Raw genomic sequence first — 15,175 nt, forward strand, 5'->3', positions numbered from 1 at the left:
ACATGGATGGATCTAGAGACTGTCATACAGAGTGAATTCAGTCAGAAAGAGAAAAACAAATATCGTATATTAACGCATATATGTGGAACCTAGAAAAATGGTACAGATGAACCAGTTTGCAGGGCAGAAATTGAGACATAAATGTAGAGAACAAACGTATGGACACCAAGTGGGGAAAGTAGTGGGGTGGTGGTGGTGGTGTGATGAATTGGGCGATTGGGATTGACATGTATATGCTGATGTGTATAAAACTGATGACTAATAAGAACTTGCTGTATAAAAAAATAAGATAAAATTTAAAAATTTTTTTTTAAAAATTTATGTGTTTTGCCCACTGCTGGGTACATGGCGGATCAATTTCTTTTCTCCCCTTCCCACTCATGCTAGTATTTCAGCTTTGACGGTGCCCTTACCCAGCCCTGGACACTGTGCTCCACAGTGCTGTTCTCTGTACTCCCACAGGCCTTTGATCATAGTTCACGTACCACTTACCCTATTTTGTATGTATCCTATTTATTATAAGCAATTTAGATGTAATTATTTTGAGTAATTAGTCTTTTCTCTCTTTTTAGATTAAAAACACGTCAAGGACAGAGGTTTGATCTTGTTCATCTTCTTATCTCTCACTGCATATAGTATTATGTACTGAACATAATAGGAACTCTATAAACGTGTACTACGTTGAATTGTATAATTCTACATGTTTTATGCAAGTTTTAAAACAAAAAAACGTTTTGCTTAAGGATTAAAAGACTTAGAAGGAGAACAGAGAATTACCATACTGCAAATACAGTATAGCCCCCTAGCACCCAACACGGGTCTTGAAATATACAGTCAGTGTTCCCTAAATTGTGTCGGTTAAATTGTGTGTCACAGACTGAACACCTAGTATGGTGAATACAGTGTTCAAAAATAAGTGTTTTTAGTCAAAAAAGACTTGGACAAAAGAGATGTCAGTAATATCTACTTAAACCCATCATTACTACTGGAAAAAAATGCCCAAAGAAGATCAGTTCTAATGGTATTGAACAGCAAAATTATTCTGCTTTGAAACATGAGTTTTAATTTTAATAGGTTTGTAGTCTCTGTTTCCAAAGAAACTAAAACCTGAGAAATTGAGCTTAAATTGTATGCACAAATGTATATTAGGATGCTTTAGCTGAACTGTATTCAATGAAAATAATTACGTTTCCCATTTTATTTGTGGTAAATAATATGAAGAGCTAATGTTTGAACAGATTAAAAATTAAATACATAATAATTTTTAACTATCTTGAAAGTAAAAAAAACAAACTTTTATAATAGAGAGTACGAAAGTTATTACTGAGGTAACTTTTAACAGTCGTTGTTGTTAATTCTTTAAAAATATATGTCAAAATGGTTAAGATCATGACCTGCTGTCAGAGAGACACCCGGGTTACATCTATAGCTTTAGAACTTGACCAAATTACTTAACTTAATATTAATATTAACTTAACTTAATTAACTTAATTAACTTAACTTAATATTACTTAACTTAATATTTCCATTTGCTCACCTGTAATATGAAGATAACAGGAGCATCTATTTGAAGGGTTGCTGTAAAAATGAAATGATTAAATGATACTGATTGTAAAGCACTGCGCCTGGCACCAAAGTGAGGCCTTGATAAATGGTAGCCATAATCATCATCATTATTACAGAAGTTAACCTAGTTGTAATTATTTAGAACTTGGTTATATATTTTATATACATAAAATATGTGATATCGGCGAGATATGTAAATAAATCGCAGCTACCTTCTGGCAATATATTTTACGAAGCAGTCTTCTTCCAAAGGAGATCCCAAGGTGGCTAGAGCCACTCCAGCCAAGTGGCACAGTCCTCACCCCTCGAGCGCGCGGGTGGTTCTGTCGCGGGCCGGCTCCCCAGGCTGTGCGGCGGCCGGGCGGTGCTCAGCGGGCGCGGGCCTGGGGCGGGCGCCGGGGCCCGGTCTGCGCGGCGCGGCGGGCCCCGGACAAGCCTCCCGCGCCGCCCCGCCCGCTCGGCTGGGATGAGTGACGGCGACAACAGGTGCGGTGCCGCGCGGCGTCCGCGGCTTCTCCGGAGCCTCCGAGTTTGGCGCGTCAGGCCCCAGGGAGTCACACTTCGACCCTGCAAACTGGCCTCCTCGCCCCGCACCAGCCTTCCGAAGTCGCCCCTCAACAGGCTTCTTGCACCTTAGCAAAGCCTGAGGTCACCTCCACCTCTCGAAACCCACCAGTCCCAGAGGCCAACTTTTCTCCAAAGGGGAGAAGGAAAGGCGTGAAAGGCGTGCGGTGCATGGAACTCTGCATAACCGTTCGCTCTTTCCTCCCCAGCCGTCCGAAAACAGGCGAGAGTGGCTCCAGAAGGGAGCCCTCGCTCCGCACACTCCACGCCCGCCCCGACCTGCTGTACGCTCTGCCCCTGAAACGGCCCAGCTCGGCGACCACGAGCCACCGCCGAAACCCGCCCGCCCGCGCCCCTCCCCGGGCTGTGGCGCCCGCCCGCACCGCAGTCCACCGCCCTAGGCGACGCCGCCTGTCCCTCCTCACCCCCCGGGGTGGCAGGTTCAGGACCCGGGTCCGAGTCTCCGGCCCTGCAACTGCCACCAACGCCGTCGCCGCCAGTGGGAGAGAGTCTCCGTCGGCAAACGTGGTGCTGCTTCCTGGGTGTGAAGGTGCTTTCAAACCTTAGGTTTCTGTTCCTTTGCCCCTGGCTTTTGAAGAACAGAGAGGAGGATGGAGACCGAGTCCGGGGCGGTGAGTACGGCGGTCATGGCCCGGAGTCCTGGGCCCCGGGGTAGTGGGGAGAAGGAGAAATGTGGACTCCGTCTGTGAGGGACTGGAAGGGCGAGTCTAGAGCCTGCGATTTTGTCGGGAAGTAACGTGGTCAGGTAGCCCCATCGACTGCCACGAAGAGCGGCCCGCCTGCAGGCCCCGTCGGGTTGTGTCGTGGGGTCGGGAAGGTGCGGCCACCGGGCCTGAACGGGGTGTAGACGGGCTGGGAGACCTCGGCAGCGACCGGAGGCGGTGGGTGGCTGGGCCCTGTGCACCAGGCCGGGCCCAGGCTAGAGAAATAGCTTTCCCGCCGAAATTAGGCTTGCTGCGTCTTTGACGCCCACTCCCACCGGACTCCGCCCAGCCGCCCCCCTGAGGCGTTGCCCTGGCGGCTGACGCCTCCTCTCCTCGACTGGTCATTGGGGACCAGAAGGCCCGAGAGACCTGGCAGGGGGCGGGGGCGGGGCTGGGTAGCGGGGACCTGTGCCCAGGTCGGACCGGAACCTCTAGCACCAGGTGCGCGCCCAAGCCAGACAGGGCTGGGCTGGGGAGGGGCGGGAGACCGCTTAGGCCCGAGGGGCTGCGGCAACGTGCCGCCCCGCCCCGCGCGGCGCCCGCCAGCAGCCAATCAGCGAGCGCCATGCGAGGCTCGCAGGGCAGGCTGCACACTAGGCCGGCGTCGGGGTCGGTGCCGTTGAGGGTTCCCGCCACTGCTGCTGGCGGGTTTGCAGGGCAAAATTTCTCGCTGGCTAGCTTTCTTTTCCCTCCCGCACTTTGGTGGGGAGGGGGTGGATCCTCGAGACAGTGATCAAGTTCATGATGACCCGAGAGAACCCAAGGGAGTTGTCGCCTCAGCCATTTCCCCCACCGCCTCAGCTTGCTGGCTTCGGAGGGGAAGGAGCACGGAGGCCGTAACTGCGACGGTTAGCCCGCCCTTTTCCTGTTGTCTTTGTTGGCAAAGTAGATGATAGATTTCGAGGTTAATTTTAGAGAGGAGGAGGCAGTGGGGGCACATTACTTTGGAGGAAATTTTAAATAAACTAGTACTAGAAGTTTTATTAAGGACCCTTACTTCTAACCCCAAAACAGCACCAATCTAAGTGCTTTTCATACGTTTGCAAAATTATTGCCAGTAGAATTTGAGGCTTTCTTAATTAACTCAGTGAATCGCTAACCTTCTCTGAGGAACTTAAAGATCGTCTCTACCTGAGCCTTGCTACTACCAAGATTAAAATATTTTCTAGGCTATTATTCATATTGAAGTCTTCAGCCCACAACCTAAGGGTTGGCATATCGTGAGCAGGAAGAAATTACTCATTTATTCATTCGTTCAACAAATATTTATTGAACATGTGCTATATATGGTCCCTACTTTAGATGCTGCGGTGAACACTCTTCCTTCTTGAACATTACATTATAGTGGAAAGAGACAGATAACAAACATAATAAATAAATTACATGGTATTACATGTTGGTAAGTGGTAAGGAGAAAAATAAAACAGTTGGAACCCACAATAGAACAGGAGTCTTAGAAAATGAAGAATGAAGTGAGTGATATGTAAAAAGTTCATGTTTTTCCTTCCTCGGTATCATTTAACTGATTTCTCAAGATTGGAAGTAAAGCACTCTGTTCTCTTCCATGCAAGTCATTCCTCTCTTAATGAAAACTAATGGAGTTGACTTTTATTTAAACAAATTTGGAACAAAAGAGGTCATCCATTGAATTCATTTTGTTTTTAAGAAGAGAATTACATGAAGATTGATTTTTTTTTTAACTTTGCAAATAGGTAATGACTACATTCTGTAACCCGGCAGAGAGAAAAGATTGTATCTACCAGAGCTGTTCTATTATCTCTAGCAATACAAATCCACACTTGAAAAGTAAAACTAAGCATCCCAGAATCATCCAGTCTGGGCACTATGTCTTACAAGTAAAGTGACTGAAGTTACAAATAACGTCCAGATGCCCAGGGAGGATGCTGTTAGGATTCCCAGTTTCTTTAATTGGCAACTACAACATAGCAATTATTAAATATGATGACTCTGTGGTTTAAGAGATGTTTTTATGAACTCCCTTACTAGGGAGTGTTTTTCCCCCTTAAGACTAGATGGAGAATATAGCCCATAAGGTCCAGCCTATAGCCCCATAGTCACTACTGGCCTAGTCATTTCTCTGTACATCTTGCAGAGATTAATTTAGGGATTATGGTTTTATTGGCCAATGAAGTGAAAGGAGAGCAAATGTGAAAAAGAACAACTCCATTATCTAAGTTGGAAATTCATTTTCATGAATTTGTTTTTCAGAGAATTTAAATCATCAACTCCAAGCTTTTTGAAGCACTCATTTAGGGTCTCAAAAGTCTGTTTCGTGTTCCCAGAAGGAGAATAATTAGCAAGTTCTTAAATTAGTTTCTCTTTAAAATTCTATTCTCAAGTCTTGTTTTTTTTCAGGTGTACCTGAGGAGTCTACTATCTTGCCATTGTGCGAAGGTGTATATGTTAATATATATTTATTAGAATCTAAATTAGGTTGCCGACTTAGAATTGTGAACATATGAATATGAACTCAATTCTTTAGCATAAAGAAAAAATTAGTATAAAAAATTTTAGTATAAAAATTTATACCTATGAGTTATAGGTATACAATTTTTTTTATTTTTTTTTTTTTACTATATCGGTCCACTTTTCCAATTGCCAAGTGCATTTTAAAAATTTGACTTTAGAGTTGAAAAACCGTGAACTTGTGTCGGAGTCTGTTTACTCGTCAATGCCCTTTAGCCAAAGACTACCACAAATACACCTGCAGTTTATTAAAGTTGGATCTTCTGAATTAACACCAAAGAAGAACATACACCATGCGGCCTCTCCGCAAGGTGTTAGAAGAACTTATTATAGGATTTAAGCTTATATTAAGCACTTTTTAGAGAGGGTTTAATGAAGAAAGCTTTACTCTGAAATACATGTTGTCAGGAGGTGGGAGTAATTCTATAATTGGGTATGTTAATTCTTACCTAGGAGACAAGAAAAATAGATTGAAGCTAAAGCTGTGATTGTTAAAAAAAGGAGCAGTCTTATCAGGCAGGAGAGAAGGACGTTTGGTCATTCTTGTGGTTTGGGTAATGCTTTTGTTTTTGTCAATGTACAGATACGATTATGGAGTGATCTTGTTTTTATCTTCATCCACCACAATCACAGAGGAGCCTTGCCCGATGTTGGTGTTCTGTTAACAAGAGAACACCACAGCCTAGCTGTGAGTTCCCGGCCAACTCCTAACACCAGGGCCTAGTTGGTTGTGCCAGGCCAGCTCCTAGCTGTCCAGGGTTATTCTTCTCTTTTTCAAACTTCTTTTTGAGTTTAATATTCCTTCTTAATGCTTATAATATTTAAATAGTACAGTTAATAATAACTAACATATGTATGTTTAAATAATATATTTAAGATTTAAGATCGTCTCTGTAGAGGAATGAATTCTACATTTCTTATATTTTTGTTGCCCCCAAAAGTTATTAGCTCTAATTATAATCTTCATAATATTAGCATAAATTTAAAGTCTGAAATACTACATTTTGTCAATGACTTATCTTTTTGAAGGATATATGCTTTCATCCTGCATCAAAACTTATACCCAGTACTAAGAGTTTAAAAGAATTTTATTTTACAGCAAACATCGAATCAGATGCAAACAGATTCATTATCTCCATCCCCTAATCCTGTGTCACCTGTGCCTTTGAATAACCCAACAAGTGCCCCAAGATATGGAACAGTGGTCCCTAATCGCATCTTTGTAGGAGGAATCGACCTTAAGGTACCTAATTATGCATGCAACATAGTGTATTCTTTGTATTAGAAGTGTTTTATTTCTCAGAAATTGTTTCTTCTTGCAACTTTAAAAATAACATATTTGCTATTTGCATAATGATTAGTAGGTTTCAAATTGTCTTAATACAAAGAATCTTTTCAACAACAATGTAGGTTAAATAGAGTATATATAATTGTCCAATTTCACATACAAGGAAATTGAGGCTCACTGACATATCTATAAGCTCCTAGCTACTTAGTGACAAAGTGAAAACTAGAATTCTGTTTTTCTGACTCATATCTCCACATGCTTTATTTCACCATACCACACTAATTATACTTTTTTACATAACACTCTAATAGCCCAAATAATGAGTGACTATAATTTTCAAAAGAAGACTCAATTAAGGAAAAAAAAAACAAAAACACAGCAGTTTTATGAAATCCTGTTTCTTTATCCCAACTTTCATCTTAGGCTCCTGAGTAACTTCCTAGATTTCTGTCTTTTGCAGGTTGCTTTCTATCACCTAATTTAGAATTTGGTCACTAAAAAAGGCCTGTGTCCTAGTCAGAATAAAGCATTTTAACAGTAATATGTTTAAATAATGTAATAGCCATTTCACTCTTTCAGAGAGGCATGGTTTTGTGAGATGTTTTGCAGCACCCCCATGTGGGTGGTGGTAGTTAAACACCTACAGGAAAGGCAAGCATGGATAATTTAGGAACACTCTTACTTCCAAGTGGCTATATCGAAGGATTTCCAAGCTTCCATATTACATACTGGAAATTTCAGGGGGAGTTGTCTTAATAAAAAAAAAAAAACTTGTGCAATTAGGGTATGATATTTGACATTTAATACTCGCTATCTTCCAATGATCAATCTCTCACAATTTGTATGGAATTACTTTTTTCCTGCTCAAGATAAATGTTACACTTAATGTATTTGTCAAAACTGTGAGTCTTAAGCAAGTATGGGATTGGTTCACTAAAAATAAATTAAGGAAAATAATTTCTTATGAAATGCTTATTTTTAAAAAAAAATTTTCTGTTTCTGTAGCAAATATTAATAGCTGACCATAAATATTCAAGTTGAATATTCTTGTTCAGAATTTATATTATATTAGCTCAGTATACTTTTAAATAAATAATAAATGTAATAATTTATATGGCTAGGTTAGTGTAGGTTTTTATTGAAGCCAATCAGCTACAATATGAACTTTGGGGGGCATTGTTACAATACAGTCATAGCTTTAACATAACTGCTAGGGTTCTCTCCCTCATACTTACACCTCTTGCAAAACCATAGGTAATTTCCAGCAAGGAAATAGTTTACCGTAGTAGCAAGCAGTCTCAAACTTTTTAAAATCCTTCTTTTTAGAACCCTACAGCCCATCCCTTTTAATATTTAATCATCTTGACTTTCTGTGTCCTTACTTTTCAGCAAAGAAATGGAGCTGCAAATTGAGCTAGTGATTTTTCTATCAGAGAATAGTTTGAATTAATTTGTTTTCAAGTCTCTAATAGAAACCTTATTCTGACGTTGATTCCATTTTGTGTTTATTGAAATGAGGCAGTCAGTTATTCTCAGATTAACTCAGTATTTGTCATCATCCAGTTTAGCAGACTTTAGGTTACCAACTAAAAACCAGTAAGTAGTGAGGTAGCAGTGGAACTCAAGAAATATTGCTCTGCTGTTAGGCATGTCTTCTCCTAGATATATAAAGAAAAAATTTTTCTATGGATATTTAAAGTACCTCTTGGGGGCAAACACTTATAGCTGAACCAGAAAATGAAATTGCAATGAATTTAGTGTGAATACTCTAGAGAAAGGTGATATGGGTCTATTTTGAGACTATTTCAATTAAAACCAGATATGCCAAACTATCTTTGTAGGCATCTTGTACATGATAGTCTAATTATGACTCAATTTTTTTTGCATATCATCATAATGTCTGTATTTAGCTGACATGTATATTGAATACAGATAAAGCATCTAAAAACTTTAAATCTTGTAGCCTCTCTGTTGTTATCACAAATTGAGTTCAGGTACTTTTGGAAATATATTTCCTTCCTAAGACCTTACTTTTCCTGGGGACTCTGCTGATTTAAATAGAGTGACTGGTATAGGCCAGCATAACCTAGTTCTACTGCTATGACTGTGGGCCTCTCTGAACCACAAGAACCAATAGTAGTATGCCCTTAGTATAGTTATAGCCATGCCTAGTACATTTTATTAAAAACTGGCTAACTAGAGAACAAGAATTCCTTTAAATAGTGAGCTTTCTTTGTAGTTTTTTAAAAATTCAGCTTAAAATATTTTATTGCAGTGTAATATTTTATGACATAGTATTAACAACTCTGCATAAAGCAAAGTATTCATATTGATTTTAATAACCTAGTGGTTTCATGCACTGTTTTTATGATGAGAGGCATTCTTACATCCATATTGTTATTTATGTTACCTTTTGTGTCTCCAAACCAAGCATAGGAGTTGTTTCATCTTTTATCAATTAAAATGGTTTTTGTGTGTTTTCTTTTTATACCATTAGACAAATGAAAATGATTTAAGAAAATTTTTTTCCCAGTATGGGTCTGTAAAAGAAGTGAAGATTGTAAATGACAGAGCTGGAGTGCCCAAAGGGTTAGTATCACTATGGATAGTACATGGAATTGACAATTGTATTTTTATTGGATTGCTAGGTTTTGTATACTAATTTACTTTGGTTCCATTTTTTAAAAGAGAGTTTCATGCCTTCTTCTTTCCTCCTACCTTTTGATTTCAGTGTGTGTGTGTTTGTGTATTTTGGAGGAATAGTGACACTATAATATTCCTTAATCTATTGGAAAGTTATTCTTGCAAAGGCTGAGGGACCATTCATTGTTCGGTAATAAGCACTTAATGTCAAGTAGCTCTTGTCCAGTAGCCAAGGCACCAGAAGCTAAAGGAATCTGATATTTTTGGAATTGTATACCTGCTTTAGACTAGAGAGAACTTTACCTGAAAAAGGCTGACACAAAAGAGCGTCCATAGGTTGTGCCTCAAAGACCTAATTAGGGGACTAATCTGAGAAATATAACTCTTAATGAGAATGATTTTTAACTGCCAAATCAAGGAGAATGAAAATTAAGGGAAAAAAGCAGTAGGATTTGTCTAGAACTGTCTAGTGCCCTTAGAGCTGTTTCAGTGGATTGGTATATTCAAAAGCCAAATACCAGAGAAGAAAACGGTAGTTTGCATAGGGTACTCGCTTAAGAAGTTTGACTGCAAAGTTAAAGAAATCGATGAAGGATTATGTTTGTTTTCTTGAAAAAAAGACAATATATACATACTTATAGGCATAAAAGAAGGGACCAATAAGGTGGAGGGAAAATTATATTAGTGGGAAACTACATGTAAGTATGACAGGTGGACACTTTGGAAGAGATGAGATCCTGCAGAGGTTATTTTTAAACAAATGAGATATTTCCTGAGACTGACAATCAATATTAGGATGAAGTGAGATTGTACCTCTTTTACTTGGCTTAATAGAATTTGTAATATACATTTTTTAATCATTAACACACATAGAAATGTAGACTGTATTTTATGCTTTTTCCACTGGGTGGTATATGTGTTCTACCAAAAAAAAAAAAAACTAATAATAATGTAAAAATATTTCTTTAGCCATTGTTTAATGTTTGGGCAAATAGAAAAAAAGAAATTCCTTTGTTGAAAAAGAAAATTCATATATAATACAGCAATTATGAATTGAAGAAACAGTAAATGTTTACTAATTACACAATACATAATTATATAATAGTAATTATGAATTGAGGAAAATAATAGTTTAGCACTACAAAGAAGAGTTTCCTTAAGTTATACAAATAGAGATTACATTTTCGGGGGATATACTTTTTATTTCTTTCATTCCTTTTTTTCTACCTATTTTGGCTTTTTGGACATGGCATACATTGTGTATTTGTGTCTTGATCATGATTTATACTCTGAAGGTAACAAGTATATATGAAAAAGCATATATAAAGTCTGGGTTGTACATATTTTTAATTGATTTTATTTGGGAAATATACTAATAGTTGCATTATCAGTTTATATATGCTGATAATAGTAAATAATATGTTTGTATACTCATTTACCCACATAAAAAATTTTATTATGTTGAAACTTTTAAATTTTTAAAGGTTTTTTTCTACTTTGATTTCTATTTAAACCAAACTTCTATCATTTTAAAAGGATATTAGTGCTCTGGACTGAAATTTATTGCATTCCAATTTGTAAACCAGAATACAAATCTCGCATGCTTTCCTGCCTTACTTACAGCTCAGGTCTGAAACTGTTTCAAGATCCCCAGGGTTTTTTTTTTTCTTTTAGGCCCCTCCCTTTAAGAGGAGGTGACAGTGTTAAGCTGTGAATGGTTCTCCTAAGTTTTGCATACTGGTGCACCAAGGAAAAATGTTCACTCCTACCATGGCCCATTCTTTCTTTTTTGTTTTTTTTCTTTTTCTGGCTGCTTCTTGAGGCTTGTGGGATGTTCCCCAACCAGGGATCGAACCCATGCCCCCTGCATTGGGAATGCAGAGGCTTAACTGCTGGACTGCCAGGGAAGTCCCCCGCAATGGCCCATTCTTAAAAAAAAAAAAAAATTTAATCTTAATATATTCCAATGTAATGTTCTAAGATAATAATTAATGCATTTATTTAGGTATGGCTTTGTCACTTTTGAAACACAAGAAGATGCACAAAAAATTTTACAAGAGGTAAGATATTTTGGTGTATTTAACTTAATTTTTAGAACTTCTTTCTCTGAAACTAATCCTTTAAGGTATTAATTTAATAATAGTAGGGTTCCAGTACAATGATTGATTGCTAAAAAAAAAAAAAAAAAAATTTTATCTTCTTTGCATCTTAAGGTTGACATTGGTCTCCAAAAAAATGAATTAAAAAAAAAAGATTAAAGAGAAATTTTATCTACAGAAAAACAAATTCCAAATAATTATGTAAGTATGGTTGTGAAGTTTGTATATAATTTTTCACTTTATTTGCTTAAACTAAGAATTTAAGGATGTATCTTTCCTGAAGTGTTAATAGCACTTTGAATTCCTAAAAAACACTACAAATGTAGATTCCTAGAGTGAGGTTATCTGAGATTATTTCCCTCCTCTGAAAAACTTTATATAAACTAAGAGCACTCATAGAAAAAGTCTATAGCCTGCAGTTCAATATATAATAACTTTAAATTTGGCAACTGTAACATTTAAATTTTTTAGGAAAAAATTTTATTTAAATTGTATTTAAGTCATATGCAGTCGATTCTCATTATTTGTAGTGGTGTGTTCTATAAAATCACCACGAACACTGAATTAGCAAATATTGAAGTGCTGCACCTAGAAGAATACAGGGCTAGGGTCCCACAAGCTTCTGCTCACAATATTTTCATCAGCCGATCAATACGTAACTTTGTCTTATGTGTGCTTCTGTTTAAAGATATTATATTTAATTTATATTTTTGATTCATTAACACTGAACTCGTGGCCAACAGCACTATAACTCATGACTGAATTAAACCCAGCTAGCACATATTTTTCTCCATTAAGTCACATGACAGTCTTCTTGCACTTAGGAACACTAGCAAGCACTTCAGCACTACACTTGAGGGCCATTTTAAATAGCAAAAATACCAACATAAGTCACAAAAATGTGAAAAACATGACACTAAATAGAACATGAAAAGGACAATTGTTTACAGTATAAAAGATGGAAAAAGAAAACAGTGTCACCCTGTTTTAGCTGGGACCACGTGTGTAAGGAGACTCAAATTTTTCACCTCTCTGCTCACACACACTAATAACTAGTAAATTGTCAGATGAGGAATTAGGGCCAGAGCACTGGAACCAAGATTCACACCCAGATCTATTTAAATCCAAAGACTTTGCCCTTTCCACTATGCCTTGCCACTTTCAAAGAATGATAATAAAATAATTTATTTTTTCTTATTTTAGGCTGAAAAACTTAATTACAAGGACAAGAAACTGAACATTGGTCCAGCAATAAGAAAACAACAAGTAGGGATCCCTCGTATGTATTGAGAACTAATGTATTTTTCAGTATTTTTGCATGGTTCTTTTTTGAAATATTAGAGTTTTAATAGAACTTCATTAAAATATCAGCTTTCTTTCATTTAATAAAGTAAATTTAGTGAAGTTGGTGGTCAAATGAATATTTCTTACCACAAATTAAAATATATTAGTTTGCAGGGTAGGGGGGACTAGGCAAAATTTATATAAATAATGGTGTTTAACTATATTCCATATAGTTACATCTTTAAAGGAAAAATCTTTTATGATAAAAATATAGTTTAAAATTACAAAAGAAATTAAAAGTAGTTAATTACTATTTAGAAAATTTTCTAATTAACAAAGTAATTTAAAATTAGAGTAAAATTACAGAAAGTGAAAATATAGAACAAATATCAGAAACTCTGGTTGTATGGTACATACTGTAACCCAACCACATGTATCATAACAGAGGAAACAATCCCTAAAGCTTTAGGAACTGGCTAAGTTAGATGCCTTCCTCAAATTTTGGTAATGCTTTCGACTCTACTCTTTTTTTCCTCACTCTTCCCATTTATTAAGTTAGACACCTTTACAGTTAACTTTTACCTATAATATTTATTAAAATCTCCGACAGAATCTTTGGCTAGAAGGAGAAACTTCGCATAAAATTTGTAACTCAATTTTTTATTCTTCCTTAGCTGTGTCCTAGTGTCTACTGGGATGTTTAAAACATTAGGTGGATATTGTACATCTGTTAACAAATTAATAGATTGTGCTCATTTGGACTGTCCTGTTTTTGACTTAGAAGTTAACAGATATCAAGTTTAATTTTGACTTAGTATTTGTTAATTCAGAAGATAACTGAAGTGTCCTTAGTAAGTTGATACTCCAAAATGGAATGCAGTAAATATGGCAGAATGCTGAATATTTTCAGACTACTATTGTTAGATGCAAGAGTTAAGCTATAACATGTAATAGCAGTTCTTTAGCCCATTATCACCATCAGTAGGAACAACTAGTAATGTTCATATTATGACCCACAAGTTGCTAAAAATAGAACATAAATCAGCAGTATGCTGAATGCTTTCAAACAGATGTATAGTTATTTAAGAACTATTCAGTGCAAGGGTCAATGTTATGGGTTTTCATTTATTTCATTTAATCTTTACAGCAATCTGTGAGGTATTATTAGTTCTATTTTTGTAAATAGAAAATTCAGCTTATAAAGGTAAAGTCATTGTTTTAGAAACATTTCTGCTGAAATAATCTTAAATGTAGGGGAGAGTTAATCTGGTCATGTTGTGGGTCTTAACCCAATGGCACCATACCAGAATTATAAATTTTCTTTAAATTCTTTAATTTTCTTTAAACTGTCTTTAAAGTCTCATGGTTTATATAAAACTTCATGTGCAATTTGGATTCTGTTCTATAACACTGTATTGTTTATTAAAATGTTTCCTAAAAATAATTGTTTGAATGAGACTGATTCTGTAAGAAGATCACCATGTTCAGCCTGTGCCTTTTCATGTTTCCTGACATAACCATGCTAGGCCCAAATTTGAGAAGTATGGGGTTAAATAACTTAACCAAATGGTAGCATTAGCCTTCAAATCCAGGACAGTTTGACTCCAAAGCTATTTTTACTTGTCTACAAAGAAAGGATAAGTATTAAAGATATATTTACGAAATATAAGGGATTCTTATCTCATTTTTTTTCAATCTATCGCTTCTTTTCCATCTCCATTACCAATATTCTAGACCCAGCTACCCACTTTTCTTGCCTTAATTTCTAGAAAAGCCTCCTAACTGGTCTCTCTGAATCCAGTCATGCTACCTTCCAACCTATCACACACAAGGCAGCCAGAGTGATCTTTCAGAAGTGCACATCTTATCATGTTATTCTCTGCTTATTTTGAGCTGTCCTTCTCTTTTCTTTCCATGCTTTAGCCATCTAGCCTTCCCTCAGTTTCAGAACATAACCATATTCCTGATATACTATTTTCTTTACCTAGAGTGATCTTTGCCATCCCATTCGTTCTTTAAAGCTCAGCCCAAAACAAATGTCATTTCCTCACAGATGCTACATATATACATATATATATATATTTGAAATGTTCACCATTGTACCCTATACTACCTCTTCATGTCTTTATCAAAATTGTATTTAATTAATTGTGTAATTAGCTAATGACTATCTTCCTTACCAGAACCTAACTTCTATGAAGATAGAGGCCATGGCATGCTCATTTTTTTCTTTTTTCTTTTTGGCTGTATCACTAGGGCCTAGTTCAATGCCTTGTAATAGTAAACACTCAAAATTTATTTATTTAACAGATAAACCTGTGGTTCCTTGATGATCTTTGGAGGGAAATTCATGGACCTTCTGAATTGCGTGCAAAATTTTGTTTGAATATATGTATTTTTGAGAAAAGGGTCTGTGGCTTTCATCAGATTCTCAAAAGCATTGGATTAAGAACCACTAAAATATGCTATAACAATACTCGATAAAATGTGGTGAAAATATAAAAGCTGAGAAGTAGTAC

General features: G+C 37.0%; 1 protein-coding gene across 1 annotated transcript in view; it reads left to right on the forward strand.

Annotated features, from left to right (window-relative positions):
- Window positions 1–6,447: 6,447 nt before the first annotated feature.
- The window catches only part of BOLL (boule homolog, RNA binding protein), a 50,657-nt gene continuing 41,929 nt past the window's right edge, over window positions 6,448–15,175 (forward strand). Inside the window, 4 exon segments of the mRNA XM_073807889.1 lie at window positions 6,448–6,585; window positions 9,128–9,219; window positions 11,279–11,333; window positions 12,576–12,651. Coding sequence (XP_073663990.1) covers window positions 6,457–6,585; window positions 9,128–9,219; window positions 11,279–11,333; window positions 12,576–12,651 — 352 coding nt within the window. The 5' untranslated portion in view covers window positions 6,448–6,456.

Source organism: Tursiops truncatus, chromosome 7 (genome assembly GCF_011762595.2).
Source record: "Tursiops truncatus isolate mTurTru1 chromosome 7, mTurTru1.mat.Y, whole genome shotgun sequence".
Taxonomy (NCBI): Eukaryota; Metazoa; Chordata; class Mammalia; order Artiodactyla; family Delphinidae; genus Tursiops; species Tursiops truncatus.